Source organism: Manis javanica, chromosome 14 (assembly GCF_040802235.1).
Source record: "Manis javanica isolate MJ-LG chromosome 14, MJ_LKY, whole genome shotgun sequence".
In the NCBI taxonomy this organism is placed as follows: Eukaryota; Metazoa; Chordata; class Mammalia; order Pholidota; family Manidae; genus Manis; species Manis javanica.
The window spans coordinates 8,870,157-8,892,212 of NC_133169.1; the positions used below are offsets into that span (position 1 = coordinate 8,870,157).

General features: G+C 45.3%; 1 protein-coding gene across 5 annotated transcripts; it reads left to right on the forward strand.

Moving 5' to 3' along the window:
- Nucleotides 1-2,807: 2,807 nt before the first annotated feature.
- On the forward strand, nucleotides 2,808-17,692 carry FCRL1 (Fc receptor like 1). Of its 5 annotated transcripts, none has more exons than XR_012124987.1 (11): nucleotides 2,808-3,462; nucleotides 6,935-6,955; nucleotides 9,262-9,543; nucleotides 10,506-10,823; nucleotides 10,987-11,265; nucleotides 11,583-11,696; nucleotides 12,743-12,795; nucleotides 13,833-13,915; nucleotides 14,112-14,183; nucleotides 14,722-14,753; nucleotides 15,666-17,692. XR_012124987.1 is itself a non-coding variant. In XM_037016756.2 (11 exons), exons 1-11 carry the CDS (start codon nucleotides 3,432-3,434, stop codon nucleotides 15,735-15,737), a joined length of 1,332 nt encoding a protein of 443 aa, XP_036872651.2. In that variant the 5' UTR covers nucleotides 2,808-3,431; the 3' UTR covers nucleotides 15,738-17,692. The 5 variants fall into 5 exon arrangements, 4 of the variants coding, with proteins under 4 accessions (XP_036872651.2, XP_036872652.1, XP_073077625.1 ...); XM_037016756.2 differs by having other exon boundaries at nucleotides 12,768-12,795; XM_037016757.2 differs by having other exon boundaries at nucleotides 10,536-10,823; nucleotides 12,768-12,795.
- The last annotated feature ends 4,364 nt before the right edge of the window (nucleotides 17,693-22,056 follow it).

Consider the following 22,056-nt stretch of genomic DNA (forward strand, 5'->3'; position numbering starts at 1 on the left):
AGATGCTGGCAGCTGACCCATCTAGTACCTGAGCTGAGTGGTGAGTGTCTTTCCCTGCCAACATGAGCCAGAAAAGTCTGGAAGGAAAGACCAGTAACTCAAACAGGCCACTAACCTTCAGAGTCCAATAACTGACCCCAAAGAAATGGATATCTGTGAGCTGTCTGACAAAGAATTCAGAACAATCCTCCTAAAAAAGATCAGTGAACTACAAAAACACACAGCCAAATGAAATTAGAAAAACAATGCATGAAAAAAACAATTCATCAAAGAAATAGAAACCATTGAAAAAAAAATAGACCCGGAAGTTCTACAGCTGAAGAATACAATGACTAACCTGAAGAATTCAATAGAGATCTTCACCTATAAACTTGATCAGGTGGCAGGAAGAATTGGGGAACTCAAAGACAGGTCATTTGAAATGACCTAGTCAGGGAGCAAAAAAAGAAAAAAGAATGGAAAAGAGAACAACTAAGCCCAAACTCAGCTCTGACATCTTCTCCTCTGGAAACCCTTGCTAATTCCCACGCCCTGCCCTTTCCTGATATAAGTTCGATTAGATCCTCTTCCCTATGCCTGTGACTATTTAGTCATCACGCTTATCACACTTCCTTGTGTTTTGTTGTTTATATATTTCTTCCCTACTGCACCATGAATTCTTAGCATGTAAAAAACATGTGTTTTTCATCTCTGTATGCTTAGCATGGAGTGTAGTGCAAGGTATGTATTGCCATTTACAGGCTGAGAGTGACAGAAGTCATGCCGAGTTGATCAAACTTCAGCTCTCTTACCAATAAAAATTATTTTGGAGGGAGTGACTTAGCTGTGTGGCCTCAGTGGCACATATAACTCGCCGCTATACTAGGCAGACTTACCATCCTGGCCACAGGCAGTCTGGACGACTGGCCCTGTGCAGCAGGGACAGACCGCTCTTGTAGGGATGATGGCTGGTTGGAGTGTGCTGAGGCCTGGCTGCCTGAAGGGAGAACACAGCTGGCACCACGCCACGCATCTCTGTTGCTCCTCCTAAATTTCTCAGTCGAGTAAGTCACATCTCCTTGATCATTTTCTTACTGAGGTATGGAAAGAAAACGTCTCCCTTTGATGAAAACAGAAAGAGTAGAGGATGTACACCCCCAACAGTCCGTAGCAGAGATCCAGCAAATAATGAATAATATTAATTGAAGATGAAATCAATGTAATAATCCTGTTAGTACCCAGCCATGAATCTCTTGTGTATTCTGTCAGCTTTTGCTGTAGTAACGAACTACATCAATGCCTCCTGGCTTACAATGTAAACTTTTCTTTCTTTCCAAGGCTTAGAGCGGCACATCAGCTGAGGTTTTTGCTGGGCTCACCATGCTTCCACTGGGCTTGGCTGGGTTCAAGTTTTCTCTGTCTTCTCCTTCTGGGAAGTGGGTTGAAGGAGCAGCCAGGCCAAATCATGCAACTGCAAATAAATGTCTGATTGGATGCAGCAAATACCCTGCATGCTTACATCCCCTTGGCCAAACTATGTCACACAGCCAAGCCAAAAGCCAGTGAATCAGGAACATCCACTCCTCCCAAAAGATTTTTGAGCAAGTCACCTGATAATGAGAAAGCATGTATAATTTTTTTTGTAGGAAGTGAGCCCATAGATGGAGGCAGTAATTACAGTAACTTGAAATAAGTTTCTTCTCCTCTTTGGGCCACATTTTCTTCATCCACAATGCATGGGAATGAAGAGTCCTTCTTTGGACTGCATATCCAGGCACTGTGTCCAGCCAAGCTGACACATAGAATTAACCATCTCAGCTTTCCCTACAGAAGGCAAGCTGCATATCGTTAGATATGGTTGGTGAGCCCTGTAGATCCCCTCTCTGCCTCATGCTGTAGTACCTCTCTCTCCAAACTCTTGCTACTGAGTTTAGATCTGGTCTGTTCCCTGATTGCTGCATGGAGCAAAAGGTGTTCATTTCCCAACAGAAGCTCCAGATCCATGCTCTTGTGAAAAATCTTGATTTTGGAGCCCCAGTGATAAAATGCTTTTCACATCCCTCTCCTTCCTAATTGTGCAACCCTTCACTCACCACCTCCTGAGTCAAATCTTATCCCCATTAGAATCTGTGTGGGTAGGTTTATGGTTTTTCACTTCATTACAGTATCTCATAATTTTTATGCATGTTACATTTCTTAGTATGCATGTATCAATTCTGTTATAAAAATAAAAGTGTGAGAGAGCTTAACAAATAATGTACAGCTTTTAAGCCCATGGAGAAGGAGGGGGGAAATGTTTTAATATGAAGGAAATGGGAAGCACAGACAAAGAGTTCTGAAGCAGCTTGGTGTTTGCAAAAACATAGCCTTAGACCCCGAGTTTAGAGGGCTCCACATTTCTTGTGGAATTTTATGCTTTAGTCCTTATGCTTTAAACTAGGCAAACTCATCCCACACAGGTCTTTCCAAGTCAATGAACAAAGCTGGGACATGTCCGTCTCTTCTTAATCCTAGAGACTCAAAGATTCAAGACATGCTGAAATTATGGTGGTTTATTCTCCTCTAATGGATAATCTGAATTGTCTACGGACTTCAGGTGCCAAGAACTGGCAGCTCCAATGTGCTAAAGGAAGCACTGGGAGAGAGAATAAATATCCTGATGTTGGGGTGAGTGGAGGAATTGCACCACAAGTGCCAGGTTCAGTGCTAGTGACCAGCAGTCCCCAAAGGCCCAGAAGCTACTTTGCATATGTCTATTTCCTATACTTCCTTTACAAACATCCCCCTGAAAGTAATTTCCTGTGATTTTGTTTTTCAGCTGTTTTGTGCTCACTTATTGGCACAGTGTGACAGTTTACATATGGAAGCTAGTATCTTTCGGATAGCTTGCCCTGTACAAATCCTCATATGCAACAACTGTCAGATGCTCTACTTGACCTGGGTGACAGCCCATCAGTCCCTGACTTCATGACATTTATGCAGCTTGTGACTACAATAGAGGCTGCTGAGAAATGAATGAAAGGCTGTGCTGATTAGACACAGTCAAGGAGACAACCCTGTCAAAGACGAAAACACGCCAAGTGAATTTCAGCAGGACTGTAGCCTGATGAGGCTCCCATCGAAGTCAGAAACTGCCTTTGGGAAACTTCTTCTGAGATCCGGGAGCTGTTGAAGAAGGCCCCGATGCAGGAATGTGCTTTATCTTCAAGTTGGGGAAACTGAACTAAATTGTCAAAAGGCTCATCTTCAATTTTCTCAGCCTTTGCAGGAGAGGAAATAGAGACCAGCCATTGGAAGGCTGGGTTCCTTCTTCTATTTCTGTAAGCTTGGGCTGCAGGTGACTTCCGATCCTGACTTCCCCAAATCTCTGCAAGCCGCTACCTCTTGACTCCGAGGTGAATTCTTTTTTCGGTGAGAGACCACCTCCGGCTGCAGCCCCCGACTTGCTCCCCATGCTGCTGAGGCTCTTGCTGTTGATGTGTGGTGAGTAGGACAGCTCAGAGCCAGGGGTGGGATCCCCCGACAGGGTCCCGCATCCTGGCGAGCTGCTGGCCTTCTTGGGACCGCATCCCTGCCTGGTGATGCTCAGCTGAGAACTCTCCCTTCAACCGAGGGCTCAGCGTCAGGCCGAAAGCAGTAAAGACTGGAAAGCCAGATTCTTGAGGGAAACTATCATTTCGGTTTTTATCTCATAGGAAGTCTTCGCTGTGTGTCTTTCTTTCCAGTACGAGTTCTGTCTTTGTGGTTGGTGTTTCAGTAAGACCGTTCATACAATGTGGCCTCTTAGTTCCCTGCCCTTCTTACTACCAACATTATTTCCCTTCGCCCCTCCTTCACCCTGATGCCCCCATTCTTACCATCAAGCCCTGTAATTTATCAGCAACAACTGCCCCACTTTCAAAATCTTTGCTTCCAGCATCCGCAACACCCCCCTTGCATTTCCAGTTTACTTTTGCTGGCACTCTGCCCCCAGCGGGTCCTCACCCCCCAGGGGTACTTCTTCCTCCTCGGTCAGTTACTGCTCCGTGTGGTCCCTCCTCACGGACTCAGCTCAGACTCTGCAGCCCATCAAACCCTCCAGCAGACACACCTTCCTCTCTCCCTAGCAGTCTCCCGGTCCTCACACTTGGCTGCGCGCTGCATGCTATGCCTACGCGGATGAATGTGACTTTAGCAAAAGGCACAAGCCTGTCGACTCATCTCCCTTTGGATGCAGGACCGCAAACCTCAGGCGCCAGGCAATCCCTTTAACCCCATTCCTGATGACCACGATTCCGTGCTTTCTCCTTTCTCCTCAAACTTCCCCTTTCTTACTCTCAATTTTTTATCTTGCTTCTTATTTCCCTGAGGAAATACAAGCAAACAGAAGAAAATATCCTCATCCTTCTGCCCACCTGGGCGTTCACGTCCTCTGCCTTTCTCCCCCTCCCAGGGATATACCAGCCCTCACCCTTTCGAAGACAGGACTCTCCACCTGTACACTGGGTCTCAGACTCTCTCGCGTTTTCAAAAGCTTTGCTCCATCATCCAAGTGCTTCGTCATTCTGATTTTTCCCATAAATATACAAACATGCTACAGTAACTTTTAAAATAATGGAAATGGGACCCGATAGTGTCCTCCATTGCTGTGCCATCTCTCTGTCTCCTCTATAAAGTTTTCAGCGAGTTGCTATCTTTTCATCCCTTCCCATCCTTTCTTTTTTTTTCAAATTCATTTTTAACATAGATGACAATAAGAATCACTTTTTCGACACACCATCTATGATTTTTTGACAAAGATTGACAGTCATGTGATCAATAGAACAATCAAAATACAGAACATTCCCTCACTTCAAAAATTCCCTCATGCCCTCAAGCCTCCCCCATTCCTAACTCCTGGCAACTACTAAACTGTTCTAGATTCTTATAATTCTTAGCCCTTTCTTTTTTTTTAAGGTTAAGGTATCATTGGTACACAATCTTATGAAGGTTTCACATGAACAAAATTGTGCTTTCAACATTCACCCATATTATCAAGTCCCCCCACCCCCTACTCCATTGCAGTCACTGTCCATCAGCATAGTAAGATGCTGCAGAGTCACTACTTGTCTTCTTTGTGCTGTACTGCCCTCCCCATGACCTACCTATATTGTGGGTGCTAATTATAGTGCCCCTTAATCCCCTTCTCCCTCCCTCCCCACCCACTCTCCCCACCCCCTTTCCTTTGGTAACTGCTAGTCCCTTCTTGGAGTCTGTGAGTCTGCTGCTGTTTTGTTCCTTCAGTTTTGCTTTGTTCTTATACTCTATAAATGAGGGAAATCACTTGGTACTTGTCTTTTTCCTCCTGGCTTATTTCACTAAACATAATATCCTCCAGCTCCATCCATGTTGTTGCAAATGGTAGGTTTTGTTTTCTTTTTATGGCAGAGTAATATTCCTTGTGTATATGTACCACATCTTCTTTATTCATTCATGTATTGATGGGCACTTAGATTGCCTCCATATTTTGGCTGTTGTAAGTAGTGCTGTGATAAACATAGGGCTGCATATGTCTTTTTGAATCAGGGATCTTGTGTTCTTTGGGTAAATTCCTAGGTGTGGAATTGCTGGGTCAAATGGTATTTCTATTTTTAGTTTTCCTAGGGACCTCCATATTGCTTTCCACAATGGTTGAAGTAATTTACATTCCCACCAACAATATAAGAGGATTCCTCTTTCCCCTCATCCTCACCAGCATTTGTTCTTTATTGTCTTTTGGATATTGGCCATCCTAACTGGTGTGAGGTGATACCACATTGTGGTTTTAAGTTGCATTTCCCTGATTATTCATCCTTTCTTGACCTCACTTCAGTCAATCATTCATCCCCATCACTCCACTGAAATTGCTCTTTCTACTCTCCCCATCACCTCCATGTTGCCCCACCCAGGATGCAATTTTCATTTCTCATCTTATTCAACTTCTCAGGGGTATTTGGTACAATTGATCCCTCCCTTGTCTGGACATACTTTTTCACTTGGCTTCTGGAATAACTTATTCTGCTGGTTTTCTTTCTAACTCAATACCTGAAGCTTTATTGACCTCAAAATGTTTGCTCTCTTCTCCATCCATACTCACTCCTCCAAGTTATACGATGTAGTCACTTCATGTATCATTTTAAACTTAAACTGCTTAAGTTCAAGCTTGTTTCACCAGCTTTCATCTCTCTGTTGAATACCTTTCATGTATTCAACTGTCATTCAGCTGTCTATTAGACAGATTAACCTAAAAAAAAAGGAAACTAAAGCACAGAAGAATGAAGCACTTTCCCAGGGCAACATATGTTGTAAGAGAAAAAGCCAGGATTCAAATCTATGGCGTCTGGCTGGTGAGCCAGTGTTTTCCCTGGAATTTCCTGCTCTTGATCATTATGTCCTACTATTATGGTCAAATCCTTGGAATCTGAAAGAATCTTTGGAGAAGTCTAAATCCCTTCTCTGGACCTAAGCCTCCTCTGATCTGAAGTTGGTAAATTAAGGAGAATCATGGCTTGATCATGAGCCCCGTTCCACATTCTCCTTTCCCGTCAGCCAGTCTAGAGCTGGACTATCAAGACTTTCGAAAGGAAGGGATGAGAATGAGGGGCTTGAAGAGGGAGCTGCTGGGTACTTACAGAACAGGGACACCACCACCTCGTCATGGGTGGGAGAAGTTGTTGAAAGTTATTTTATGATCATAAAAATGATTCCTTGTTGCTTTGTGGGCAATGTGGGATGTGAAAAGGGGAATGAGATGATAAAAGGAAGGAGGGGAGGAAAATAAAGAGGGAGGGAAGAAGAGATGGAGGGAGGGGAAGCGGGAGAAAGCATAAAGCAAAGAATACGGGAGAGGCTGGGGAGGGCAGGTGGTGGGCTGCAGGGAAGCTCTCCAGGAGCGTTAGGCTTTGCCTGTGTTTGGGATCGGCTGCTCTGAGCTGATTGCTGCTGAATTCTCTTCCAGCTCCACTCTGCGGACAAACCGGTGAGTTGTTCTTCCCTTTCTCCTTCATGCTCCGTGAGTGTCTTGTCACTTGGGCCGGAGCAGGAGGCCTGTGCATGGCCGTCTCACCTCTGCTGAAGCTGCTGCGGTTCACATGTGACAGCGGCTCCCTGGGGCTGGGGCTGCCTGTGTTCACACAGGTTTCTGCACCCAAACCCCACCTGCTCAGCTGGGGCAAGTCTTGCTCTGACCTTCTCAAGATCACAATCTTGTTCTGAGAAGTCCCAGCTCAGGGAGGGAGATGCCGTTTGCACAAGGAAGTAGCAGGGCGCCACAGGTTGATCCAAGAAGCATCTCTGCCTTCCCAGCCTCAGGGGCTCCAAGCCCCCAGGTTTTTCCCCACTAGGTGCTCCACCAGGAGCGATGGAGATGCTGAGGTCGCAGGTCCTCGGAGAGCACCGGTCCAGTCCCTCCTCAGGCCATGTGCAAAACGAGGTGGCACTCCTCCTCCTTTCTATGCTCCTGCCTGCTCTGAGGTCACAACCGGTACCCCCGGCAGATTCTCTCTCAGACTCCGGCTTATGCAAACTTCATCACTTGGATCCTGATTCAAAGTCTTACCTTTACCAGGTGACAAAAGGAGAAACATTTCCCCCAGGCGGAATCTTTCCCTAAAGTGCATTTAAATCTACTATATCTGAGAACTGCTTTCTTGTACATTAAATACTAACCACTACTAAGACGCTGTCCTGCCACCTCAAGAACCCAGGCTGCATGTCTAACTAGGGAACAGAGGATCATGAATCTCCATGACAAGATATTCAGTACCACTCTAGCCTTCTGGGTTCCTTTCCTGATGCTTGTTCAGGTCTAACTCCTGCCTCATGTTAATACTGTGATGCTTTGTACCCAGTCCTGCTTTGCCCCCATAAGCACACGTGCCCAATCCTAGCCTTTGCAGAAATCCAAAACCACCTCCAGGATGGAGAAACAAAGCCTCTGCCACCAGTCATTTACCAGGTTGTCTCTGTGCATGAGAATTACCTGAAACAAGCTCTGAGCTGCAAGACTGACCTCCAGACCCTTGCAAACTGCCTTGTCAGGCGCCCTACTGCACCCTTGCCCCACCCCATTCAGAAGCATGGGGTGCAGGTGGACAGATGCCTTTTTTAGTCCTTTCTCTGCTCAGCCCAAAAGCAAGCTGTGCTGCCCCTCAGTCCTCTGTGAATGACAGCTGTCCAAGGACAGAACGTGATTCAATGTACAGGGACTTCCATGCCCCAGCATGGACCAAACATTCTGGTACCATGGTTGAAACAGATTTTTTTAAAGTTCCAGGGTAAAGCATTCCAATAAGAAGGTTTGGAGATTACAGGTGTTGGACCAGGAGCCGCCTCTCAGTGATTTAGAACACTTGGCATTTTCATCTGGTGAGAAGAGAAGGGTTTTCCTTAGGGAAATTCTTAAAATTTCCCCCCAAAGCAGAGGCCCTGAGGGCTAGATAAACAAACACTTAAAGAGCCAGGGCCCTCAGGGACTTTGATGTTTCACTGGCTGTGGTGGCTGGAGGAGATAAGAAGATAAGAGTGAAAGCAGAACACACCTCTACCCATCTCTAATTCATCCATAAAAGAGCCCCTGTGGCCAAAAAGGGGGACATCTCTGAGGCTTAACGTATGCATTGAATCTGCTCCTTAATGGCTTCTGAGAAGTGTAGGGGAGCTGGGCCGTGTGGCTGGGTAGGTGCAAAGCGTTTGCAGGCAAGTGCATGCCTGCTCCTTCCCTTAGGAAGGTCAGTAATAGGGGCAGGAGAGAAGCAGTAAAGAAGGAATTGAGTTCCTCGAAGTCTTTCCCAGACTGACTGATCCTCCAGATCTCATATTCTGTCTTTGAAAGAAAAGGCATGAGTCTGAGATACCATGGGAAAGGCTACAGAAGAAAATAACGCATATGGCTAATAACAAGGAGGAATGAAATACATTCACTGTCCCTAAAACTTCAAGCTTCACCATCTCCAGTGCCAACCGGTGACAATTGTCAGTACTCCGGCACTCTCTCCATAAAAGGTATTTTATTTCATGGACAGAATCTTCAGAGAGTAAGAAGCAAGGTAAAGGTAAAGGTTGCTATGGAAGCAGGAGGTGCTGCACGAGGCAGGAGGTGCTGGTGGTGGGCAGTTGGCAATGGAAAGCCTGTGGGTCCCTGGGATGGGGGCGCTGAGGGGTGGTCTGTGTGCCCAGGGGCTGGTTATTTGAGGCTTGATTCAAATGCCAAGAACACAAAGTAGCTTCTTCCTAGGATCTCTGAACCCCATTGCCCTGGAATATGTGTTTAATCCTCTTCTCCAGAGCTGCTTCTGACAGCCAGACCCTCTCAGCCCATAGAGGGGAACTCAATGACCCTGACCTGCAAGACACAGCAACGTCCGCAGAAGCCAGATGTCCAGCTTGAATTCTGCTTCTTCAGAGACAGCCAGGCTCTGGGGCTGGGCTGGAGCAGCTCCCCGGAGCTCCAGATCGCCACCATGTGGAGGGAAGACTCGGGGTCCTATTGGTGTGAAGAAAAGATAGTAACCCTGAAAGACACACGGAGCTGGAGTCGGAGCCGGAGAGTCCCTATTTCTGTGCAGAGTGAGTGCAGGGGACCCTCTGTGTGGTGGGGGTTGGGGGGTGGGCAGGAGGGCAGAGCGCGAGGCTGGTGGTCTGGACGTGCATTCTGGGCTTCTGTCCTCATCAGAGTCCCTCATCCTTTTGCCAAGCCCAACAGAGCCGAGAGAAAAGCATTCAGGAAATCTTTACTGCGTGTCCTCACTGTGCTGGAGACTGGGTGGGAAGGGACGGGCAGAAATCGCTGCATGGTGCACGGGTCCGAACTAGAAGGAGCCGATGCTCAACCAGCACCCTAAACACAGGGTGGAATGTGTGGTGGTGGTGGGTAGGGTCACGATGACTAGAACTACAGAGAAGGGAGAACTCCTCTCCCTTCTCAGACAAAGATGCATCCATTGTGCCATGAAGCAAACGTCTGCTACCTCCAGGAGGCTGGGCTTTCCCACACTTGCTCAAATCTCAACTCTGGTGAAGCCCGACCACAGCAACAGAGCCCCTGGACAGCAAGCCCTGCTCCGGTGCCTCCGTAGGTTGTTTAGCTGAACTGCAGGAGGTCACTGTCCCTGCCCTCTACAGATGGGAAGGTGGCATCTCAGAAAAGTGAAGGAACTTGATAAGGCACACACACACAGAGTTGGGACCCACATTCAAACCCAGGCAGTTTGACTTGCAGCCAGGACTTGTAACCCCTATAATAACATGCCTGGAAAAATGAGAGTTTGAGAGAGCAGGGTTCTGGGAGTCCCACTGCCTGAGGAGAGAGGGGATGCTGCACCCTCCTTGGTACTGCGGCATCTCCTTCCCACCGTACCACCACCAACCATCATGACCCGCCATCACCTCAACCAACGTCAATCCCAAACCAGAGGAAACCCCCTCCACCTCCCTCACCATGAGCTGCGTAAATGACTTACTTGAGCCAAGGCCTTGGCTTTCAGGACTGTCATGCCTACTCTTTACCCCCTCAAACCCTTCCTACTCAGGGCCCTCCTGTGTCACTTGTGTTCGGGCAGGAATCCCCATCTGGGATGTGAGCTTGGAGACACAGCCTCCTGGGGGACATGTCATGGAGGGAGAGAAGCTGGTTCTCATCTGCTTGGCTGCTCGGGGCACGGGAAACATCACCTTCTTGTGGTACAAAGGGGCCCTGGGTTTAGCCCTGGAAAAAAAGACCCAGCGTTCACTGGCAGCGAAGTTTGAGATCCCTATGGTGACGGAGAGGGATGCTGAGAAATATTACTGTGCGGCCGACAATGGCTATGGCCCCAGTCTCAGCGGGCTGGTGAGCGTCACTGTCAGAAGTAAGTTCCACCACCCTGCAGCTGAGCCAGCAGATGGCAAACTGGGCATCTGTTCCCCCAGGGCGCCCTGAGGAAGTTCAGAGGGGGCTGGGCCTCTGTGGGGGGGATTGTGCGTCTGTCACCATGTCAGAGACCCTCTCCGACATCCCACCATCTCTCTCAGTTCCAGTGTCCCGCCCCGTCCTCACCCTCAAGGCTCCCGGGGCCCAGGCTGTGGTGGGGGACGTGGTGGAGCTCCGCTGTGAGGCCCAGAGAGGCTCTCCCCCGATCCTGTACTGGTTTTATCATAAGAATGTCACCCTGGGGAGCAGCTCAGCCCCATTTGGAGGAGGAGCGTCCTTCAACCTCTCTCTGACGGCAGAACATTCTGGAAACTACTCCTGTGAGGCCAACAATGGCCCGGAGGCCCAGCGCAGTGAGATGGTGGCACTCAACATCACAGGTACAGCTCAGGCTATGGGACTGTCTTGGTCAATGTATTTCCTGGCATCCTGGGAGAGTTTTGCAAACCCCACAATATTTCTGGTGTTGTGCTACCAAAGCTGGGGTTTTCCTGTCCTGGGAGATGTATCTGAGGGACATGGAGGACATGAAGGCTGGGTGCCTCTTTAATTTAATGTGTTGACTTCAAGTCCCTGGATACATAAGTCCCACTGCTCCTGGGAAAGCAGATCTCGGCCTCAGCCCAGGCTCAAGACGTCTGCTCTCCAGACCCAAGCCCGGCGCCTGGGCAGCTCATGCACAGGTCTCTCCCCTCAGTGCCTGCGGAGGACAGAAGAGTACTTCTTACTTCAGTCATGGAGGGGCTGCTCGGGATCCTTGGTCCCACCACAGGGGCCCTATTATTCTGCTGTTGGCTCAAGAGAAAAATAGGTTAGTATTTATAGAGATTGGCATTTTGTTTCTGGACCTTTGTTTTCATGGAAGTAGGCTAGATTTGCGACATGTATACTGCAAAGGATGAATATATCCCATCAGCCACCCTGCCTACAGAACCGCTCACAGCCCCCAGCATGGGAATGGTACCCATTAAAGTAGTGAAACATTTTTACAAAGTTCCCCCATCCTTCACCTGTTATCAGTTGATGTTTCACTGATATTCTTGTGCTTCTGTGATTTAATGTCTATACGAAAATATAACTCTATTTAAAAGAACTAATCAGCCCCTGGAAGAGAAATACAGTTAGCAGTTCCAGCTATACGGATCATCTCCCAGCTAATTCTTATTCACCTTCAAGGATTATCACATGCTTTCTCATCACCTCAACCATATACCAATCAGTTCTACTCATTGCTGGATCTGTCTCACTTCTTTAGCCTACATGTCATTGTCTCTAAGAGGTTCCCTGGCCACTGAGCATACAGTTCTGTTATTCTTCATCAGAGTACCTAGTTATTTAGTGTCATGCTTTACCACAGTTGGTGATTGCATATCTATTTGTATGTTTAATCTTGGACTTCTGCTCTCCATTGAGCAGGCTGGAGATGGACAAGAGAAGCCTGTGTGAGATTCTCATTTAAATCCCAAGCTTTACCCGCACCGTTGGGCACCTCACTCCCTCTATGATGTGACTGTGACAGCACCTGCTTTTGAGGACTCTTGTCCTGATAAGATTAGGAGGTGTGGTTGTAAAACCAAAAGCAAGAAATATAATAGGTGTGAAAATATAATAAGTGTAAAGCAAAAAATATAATAGATTCAGAGGCTTGGGTACAAGTCCTAGCTCTGCTATAGACTGTTTGGGGGAAGCTTGCTTAACTATTCTGGACCTGAGACTCTTCATCTGCAAAATAAAGTATCTGCCTAAATGGTTGCCAGGATGCCCTGGGGGCACAGTGGCATCTTGTGATGGGCACCCCGGCTTGAGGAACATTCCATGCTCTGTGAGATCACCGAGAAAGGTTTCCTCCATTGACAGAAATGCTCTTTTGCTTGACTTGCAGGAAGACGTGCAGCCAGGGACCCAATGAGGTGAGGTTTCTGATTTCTCCATGTGCACTGATAATGTAGAAAAATGTATTCAAAAACAAATTTGAATTGTTCTTTCTCATGAGCTATCCTCATATTTTATTATATGCAAACTGTCTCTCCAGAGTTCTCCCACTGATAAATATGAACACTTGTTTGCTATTTCTCTTCTTTTATTACTAACTCATTAATTTAAATCCTTTCATCATTCTTCCTAGCTTATCTCCTTCACTGAACCAGCAGAATAAGAAAATTACACGGCTTTGACCCATTTCATGTGTTCATTCCATCAATTAACCAATATTGGGATTATTAAGTCTATAATATGACTGAGGGTCTGTAAGTCATCCTGTTGAGAGGTGAAAGGCATGGAAATATAGAAAGATCTTGAGAGTGTGGAGGCATCTTAGAGCAGTTAGGATGTGTAATTACATAACGCAGGCCAAAGAGTAATAAACATACTAAAAGATTGCTGGCGAAGCTCTTTAGAAGTTTAGAGGAAGAAAATATTTTGGAAATACTTCCATCTGTGAGTATCAATGTTTAGTTGCTATGTTTTTATAGCGTGTTGTCATCCAGATACATTATTTTTCCACATCAGCGTAGCACCCTTTCGATGGTATGTGTAAACACAAGACCATTTTTGTCTTTCCCTTCCTCAGACTGCTTGACTGCCTAAGAAACCTGTTTCCTATTGGGGCTGAATCAGTATTCCTTCATTTAATATTTACTGAGCCCCTGTGGTGTGAATGACACTATTTCGGGTGTGGGCAACACCACAGTGAGCCCAGGGCAGGAACGTCACACTCAGGGGTTGTGTGCTACAGCAACACTCCGCAGGTCACTGCACAGCCCAGGTATAGGTGGTGGCTTGTAGCACACAGCTGAGCTGACTCCTGAAATTCCCGTAAGTTAGCATTCTGCTCAGGACCCTTTCTAAGAGTTCTCTTCTTCCGTGTCTCACTTACAATCCCGGTGGTGATATCTGGGACACCAGGGGTACTGTCCCAGATAGGTTGCATGTATTTCTGTGTTTGCAGGCACCCTCCCAGCCCTACACCCCAGGAATCCACCTACCTCAACTCAGCGGCCCCAGAGCATCAGCAGCCTGTATATGGAAATGGTAAGGCTTCCCCAGTGACAGGGCCAAAGTAGGTAGAGGGAGCTCGGGGTGATGCCCACTAGCCAAGCCTGAGCTGCAGTGCCCGCACCACCTCATAGGGGACTCACCTGTCCTCTGGACTCGGATAGGTGCAGGTCTGGAGTGAGCTACCTGGCAGGAGGAAGGGACTGGGCCATGATGCCTCCTTTCCTTTCAGTGAATGTTGTGAGTGGCGATGAGGTTTACTCTTTGGTGTACTGCATGCAGCAGGAGCGGCCAACAGCAGCAGGTGAGGCTGGAGGCGGGGAGCGCGTGTGCCTTTCGGGTTACGGTGGCTGTGTGAGGCAGCGTGGCAGCATCTGCCGTGGGCCCTCATGGTGGCCCTGCTGTGTCAATTCCAAGACTGGCCCTTGGTCTGGAAGCTGCCTCGAGGGAGAGCCCGGTGCTGGGGCTGACTCAGCCTCCTGAAGGTCGCGCTCCGCAGCCAGGCGGGGCAGCCCCGGTACTTCCTGTCTGCCCTCTCTGAGGAGCCCTGGAGCCCCCAGCAAAGCAGCTGGGTGCGGCCGTTGTCCCATCCCGAACAAGGTGGGCTCAGAAATGCAGGGCGCTGAGATGCCAAGAGGGACCTACCGATCCTCCCAGCCCCAGGCTGCCAGCATCCCTCTGTGTAATGGTGGAATCATATTTGTGATAGGAAATATCAGGGCTAAAAATATTAATGGAAATCAATCCGGGGAAATAGGAGAGAACAAGCCTTTATCAACACTAACTTAGTGAAGGACTTTAAATAGAAATGGAATCTTTAGCACATGCCTTTTATTCCACAGGCAAGCCCCCGAGGACACGGATTGATGACAGGGTGAGTTAGAATCCCTGCTCTTTCCTTCTGGAGACGATACTCAAACTTTTAAAATTATGGCCATTTAAGAAAAACAAAGGATCCCACAGTTGACCTCCTCTCTTATCTCCCCACACAGTAGGGCTAAAAAAATCAGTTATTACAATAAAGTCACTCACTATACAAGGACATTTTGGAGGCTTACACACACAATTCCTGTAGGGATGGTCATATGGATGCTTTCTAGGTAAGCTATGGTGCACACCCAGTCTAAAATTCCCATTACCTTGAAAGTCTTTAACCTAAAATACTGTTGAAACATATATACATCATTTTGCGCTGTGAGGTTAACTGAAACCGTTAGAAAACTAAATTAATATTGAATGAAGCTCAACTAACAGTGATTTGTATCATTAAAATGCAGTACTTTGTATACCTTGAATAATTCAAGACATCACTGATGCTGCAAAAACACTTTCAGAATATTGAATTCCAATTCTGCATGTGTGTGAGGACAGTAGAGCTCTGTGATTTTGTCTAGTGCTATGTGGCAGCCACAGTCTCAGGACGGAATTCATGTCCTCGGTAAACTCCAATAACACACTCTAAACTTAGCTTATGAATACAAAATGTTGACATCCTTAAAAAAATGACAGCCCATGGAACTGTGTAACAGTGGCCTGTAAGAATGGGAGAAGGCCCCGCACATTGGGATCAGCTGGAAGCTCCCCAGGAGACCCTCTGTAGGCCACCAGTGGAATGCAGGCCCTTTGAAAACTCTGGCCTAAGACGCGGTCTTCTAGGAGGCTCCCAGGTTTGCGATGCGTGGTGCACCATGACGGGATGCATCAGGCTGATCGGGGAAGAGAACCGGTGGGAGGCACGTTCCACAACCTCCCGGCTTTGGTTCTCTCCATGTGCTTGTGTCTCTAGGACGCCTCAGACATCTACTTTAGGCTGAAGCAGGAAAATGTTGCAGAGGCGGACTATGAAGACGCTATGTAAAGTCATAGGAGCTTCTGCTCTCTGACAACCAGGCATGACCCAGGGCATCAGAACCAGCAGGTCCTTTAGAGACCCCGAGGGAGTCAGCTGCCAGGACGCCTCCCCCGGGTGCTGTCCTCCATGACACTCTTCGTCATCTGCTGTGAGGTGAAGTTGGCTGGGGCCCTGAAGAAACCAGTCGCGAGAAATACCATGAACCCAGGAGTGGGAAGGGCTTCGTCACCGGAACCGATTCCTACTGGTTCCTTCAGGCACAAGTCAGATTGTGTTCTAACTTCTTTTTACAAGAGGAGACAGGATGGGATAGAAGAACGTGTAGGGTAGAACAGTGAAGCTTGCTTAGCAGGCACAAACCCAAGGTTAGTGATTTTGTGGGACTGCTGCATACAGAGAGCTGTGTCCCATCATTTTGTCCAAATGCTTTCCCGGCTCAGACAGTACAGAACTCCCACCCAGCCACTTACACTAATCATCGTGCACTGGGGTCATTGTCCTCAAGTTAGAATCAAAACAAAGTTACATAAAACTTAACTGTAGTTACATTTAGTTTGGGTGACATACCTTGTATGCACAGGCCAGCCTAGATCCCCTATATTTATAATGAAATATAACTTTGTCGGTTTTACCACATCCAAAGTTCTGTATTTGTTGTGGCCTCTAGAAGGTTTATGAATATAATAATTTTTCTTCTTTTATTCACGTACTTTTTGAAAATGTGATAATATGGTTTGGAACCTGAATTTTAATTCCAAAGCAATTAAATGCTAACTCTTATCAATTGAAACATTTTTGAAGTATGTAATATAAAATGCTGAAGTCTTCCCTATAATCTAATTCCACAAGTGGTACCCATTGTGAAAAACTTAGCACCATTAAAATCGTAGCTCTGCAGATATTTATCTATTTCTGTACAAATGCTTATACATGCATGTAAATATTGTATATTTAGAACTACACCTATTTAACAAAATATCATGAAATATTTTCAGATTTGTAGGTAAGTCTGTTGTACCATTTTAAAAGGCTGTGTAGGATTCTGTTTTCAAAATGCATTTTTTCTTTTTTTATCTTGGTAAAATATAATACCTCCATTTGCCATTTCAGCCATTTTAAGTGTACATTTCAGAGCCATTAAATATTATCATATTTTAATCCTTTCAATCACTGATAGACATTAAGGTGGTTTCCAAAATTTTATATTATAAAAAAGGTGCTAAAATAAATGTCCTTGCAGTAGCATTTCATCTGAAGGATGTTTGTAAATCAGAGATGGCTACATTTTAAGCTATGCATATTCAGTAGTCTTGTTAAACACTTGTAAATTGCTGAGCAATTTACACATGCAGCAACTGTGTGTGAGAGCATCAGTTTGTGGGAGAAAAGTATCATTGTTTCAAGGAAATTGTTTCAAATTACTAATGCAATCAAGCATTTTTCCAAAAATTCATTGTTAATTTATAGTTCTTCTAAAAGTTTCCTGTGTTTATTTTTTGCCCATTTTCTCTGTGTTGGTCTTTTTCTTATAGCTCTAATTGGAACTGTTTATTCAGGTTAATTTATGTACAGCAAAATGCATGGATTTTATGTTCTTGGCTCCATCAGTCTGACAAATGCAGACATTGAAGTAATTCCAATTTCTATCATGATATGAAGTATTTCCATCACTCCAGAATATTCCCTCATATGTTTTGGGGGACATTCCTTCATATGTTTTCTATATTACTATGTTATAAAAAAACTCATATTTCTTTAAGTGCTGTGTGCTAATTTTGATATATATTTGCACAGTATACCATATATATGTTCAGTGTGGGGTAACAATCTGACTTTCTGTTTTGGGGTTTACATTAGGCCTTTATTTTTTGGAATTTTTAAAAAGTATGTGAGCTAAGGATTGATTTTTTTCAAACAGATGTAAATTATGCATGATTATTTATTAAATAGTTGGGTTTTTTTCCTTTTAGTTCCATGCTACCGTATCTCATCCAAATACCACGTGTCTGATTGGAACTTTTGTTTAGTACGATAGATCTTCCCACCATTCTTCCTGTTGCATAATGAGCTGCAGCCTCGTCGGCCTCAGGTTCCTCAAACAGACTGAATACAGTCCCAACTCAGAAACTAGGCACTTGCTATTTGCTAGGCCTTTGAATATCTTCCTCCTGAAGTCCTGGCTCTCATTCCCTTCATTTGCATTTTCTGCTTTGAGCTTGTTTCTAATCCATGGAAATTTTTCACTCCTTTTAGGACAAATGTAGATTTTTATATTTTACATCTTACCTCCTACTGCCTTGTGTTTGGACCTCAGGGAGGGCTCAAAGGATGCAACTGGAGCAAGTGACCAGAAGCTTAACCTTTTGCCTGGATTTACATGATGACACTACAATTTAGTGTATCTGCAGTTTTGGTCAAATTAATTAACCTATGTCTCTACATGCTTAAAAATCGGGATAGTAATTACATCTAACATAGAATGTTGTTTTGGTAATCATCTAAAATCATCTGCTTCAAACCCATCGAAGTGTACATGACCCACAGTGAGTACTCAAAAATTAATTAATTACTGTTAACCCCTTTCAAATTTGCCTTTTTGGTATTTAAATGATCTTACTGCTATGGGCTTCATCCTTCATTTTATTATTTTAACAACCTTTAAATAGCTTTGAAGCATTTAATTTATTAGAGTTCTTAGCTATTTAGAATTATTATAATGATAATAGATTATTATTAGGTTATTAGAATTCTTAGTTTTTCCACTGGAAGTTTTAGGTATTTAAGCTTGTATTCATCACATCTTCGGGCTCTTGTTCACCATAACTGGGTGAGTGTTGTGATTTTATTCGGATGCTTCTTGTGCAGCGTCCACGTGCAGGAATTCCACGTGGTCTGGGCTCTGTGTCCCTCAAAAGCCATTTTGTATTGACTTCATTCAAGCCCTGGGAGTGCCACTGGCCCAGGAACTATGATAATTCTTCATTTGGGGCTTCCCAGAACACACCCAGGGGAGTGGCACTGTCCCGAGGTTTTGTTAGTTCAGAGGGAAGCTATTTCTCACAGAGTTCATACAAAGACTAGCTCACTTGTCATGTCTCTGTGTTTATAGGTGATTTTTTTCCTCCCAACAAGCCATTCATTTATTAGAAGGAAAGGCCTCTGATGGTCCAGCTTTTATGCAGGTGTTTTAGGTTCAAATTTCTGCCTTTCGAACGCCGCAGGTTTTGTGTCCTAGTTCAACATGGACTTGAAATGCTAAGCTCGTAACAGTTATCTGGTATAGCATTTCCTTTCTGGGAGAACAATGGCAGTGCACATGTTAACACAAATGAAGTTCACTCCCTTTTTTTCTTTTTAAGTCTTTAATGGAGGAATTTCCCTTCTTTTTTTTTTTTTTTTGCCTGTTTAATTACGCATTTAAAAGTTATGTAATATTAATCCATTACTGAGTGAACTGAGTGAATGTATGAATGTGCCTCCTGACTGGGGATCATACCTTCATGACCTAAGAAAGAGCTGTTGCAGCAGGGTGAGCAAAAAAGAGTGAGCAAAATCCATGAGGGGAAATCAAGACTGAAAGCCGGATGTATAACTTGGATCCCAGTTCTTGGTTTTTCCTCTGCCACCAGCAACCGATGTCCCTTTGCCAGGAAGATACCTGCAGGAGGCTGGTGTGGGTGACTCCAAGGGCTGGTGAAGTCAGTGATCCACGGTCCAAGTTCCCCTGGCTCATTGGCCTTCCTGCTGGAAAGTTACAACCCATTCACCCTCTGGAAAATCCACAAATATCAAGTTCAAACAGGAAGTAGAAACTTTGGATTGAAGTGTCTTTGATCCCTGAAGGCCCGTCCACATCTGTTGTTCTCAGGGGGCCCAGGCCACTGGCACAGAGCGGGACGTGCTCCCTGTTGCAGATGCTGCTCACAAGTCCCCCGAGACCCTCACTAAGTCTTCCCGTGCCTCTGTCTCCCCTCAGACTCCACTACGGGGGTCACCTCTATTCCCTACCACAGGCATAGCAGTGCCTTCTTTAAAGGGATTTATAATAACTTCTACTGATACTGAAGAAACTGGTACTCCTTATGAAAAAAGAAAAATTTGAGCTCTGTAAAACTCCTGTCTCCTAAAACAATCACTATCTGAAACTAAAACTTTTGTCCTTCTCTGATTGCCTAAAGCAAATTTGTGGAAAATTCTTTTAGAAAATGGATCTCTGGAGCATCTCCATCTTCATATCTGCCAGGGAGGTAATGAACAACAGCTTCCCAGTCATTCTTACTCAGTCTGAATTCCCTGTCTGGAATGCTAGAAATGACCGAATTCCACTGGAGAGAATCTTCTGGGCAGAAAAGTCTGGATCTGCCTAAATGACATCTGGAGAGCACCCTTAGACAGCATCTAGATTTCCACCAGCCAGTTCTGCTCTAGAAGGTCTGTGATAAAGATTAGCACCTTCATCAGAATAGTATTTATTACCCTGGACATAAAATTTCTAGGTCAAGCCCCATTCAACAAAGCCATATCATGTTGTTCAAGATAATTAGAGTAACAGTGAAAATTATTACTACGTGATGTTACCATGACTGTGACTTCTACTGCCACGTATGCAACAATTTCTGTGATAAGTGATTTATATGCATTATGACATTTAATTCTGTCATAGTGGCCTTGGAACCCCAAGTTCAGCCTTGTTATCCAGAGATCTCTGAGGTTAACCAGCCTCATTTTTTACTCCAACTCTCTTAGTAGTCAACTTCTCAAGTGGGAGATGTCATTTATGTTTTGCTATAAATTGGATGACATGAGGTCTGTCTTGTCTCTGTGTCAATCCTGACATTCCCCATCTTGGCTCTGTCGCTTGGGTTCCATTCAAAACACTGAACAGAGTTTATAGAGACAGGATATCCTTCAATATGCTGCCCGGTTTCCAAGTTAAAGGTCTACTTGGTTGATCCAAGAGGCTCTTATATGTGCGTGTAACTTTGCTTCCTTCTGGCACCTGTGACTCCATCTTGCTGGTGACCAAATATCTTGCTCAAGGAGTACTTTTTTCTCTCACTTTGGCCAGAACCACACACACACACACACACACACACACACACAATTTCATTTCCATCTCTCTAAACTCAAACATGAGGTCACCTTTTCCTCCAATGAATCACTAAGCCTCCCAATCGCTGGCTGTGGTCCCGAGTTTACATTCAAGCTTAGGTACACTTCCAGACCATGTCTCTCCACGTGTAAATGTCTACCACTTGCCAAATACAGAGCAGCACCCAGAGGAGCATGTCTCTCATCCTAGAGGACTTGCCCCCGCGGTGGCCCACCTGCCTCACTATGACAGCATTTGTCTCTAACAACTCATTTCTCTTTTCTGCTTGCAACTCACTTTCACACAAACCACGAAAGCTGCTCTATACCATCTGGTAATGCCTCAGGGACTATTTTCAATGGCAGAGGTCATATTTCCATAAATGTATTGGAATCAATGGAAGGCTGTGACTGTTTTGAAAAACCTCCCCAGATGTCTACGAGAATCCGGGTTCCTAGCGCCGTCTCCTCTACTATCTTTCTGCGAGCTCCTCCTGCGCTCTTCCTGAATTCACTTCCATCCGTCCATCAGAATCCTATGCCTCCTGACTGGTCAGGCTGAGGAGGAATTACAGGCCACCTAGAACACCTTCGAGCAGGCAAGGACTTGACAGGAAGCTCAGAGACCAGCTCTGGTCTCAGGCAGAGAAAAACTCACTCTCTTCCAAACACAAATAAAGCATTTGCCTGAGCAGAAAGTTAAGGGAGCTTTGCTTGATACACGTCAGTGTGAGAGAGACCATAAAACCCAGGTCTTCTTTTCTTAATGAATCTTTAAGAAGTATATAAATAGCATATGTTTATTTTAGGGAATTCTAGGAATGCTGAAAAGCACAATGAGGAAAATAAAAATGACTTTTAATTATGTTATTCAGATATAAGGACACTAACACTTTGGTGTCTATTACCCCCGCATTTTTTTAATGGGGAGGGGCTGGCGTACAACAGATAAACCGCAGTCAACAGCCACTTTCACCTTAAAGTATATCATGAACATCTTTTCTTGCTATTAAATATACTTCACCACAATCCTTTGAACGGCTGCTTGGTAGTACACTGTTTGACATGTAATTTATCTTTTAATCTGCCTCTGTTGGATGTTTTTAGCTTTTCCTTTTTTCATTATTATAAGCAAGGCTTTGGTAGTATGGTGTGTGACATCACCTACACGTTGAGCATTTCCCAAAGTCGGAAAGGGTGCTTTGATGAGTTATAAGGAGCGGCATTCACCTGA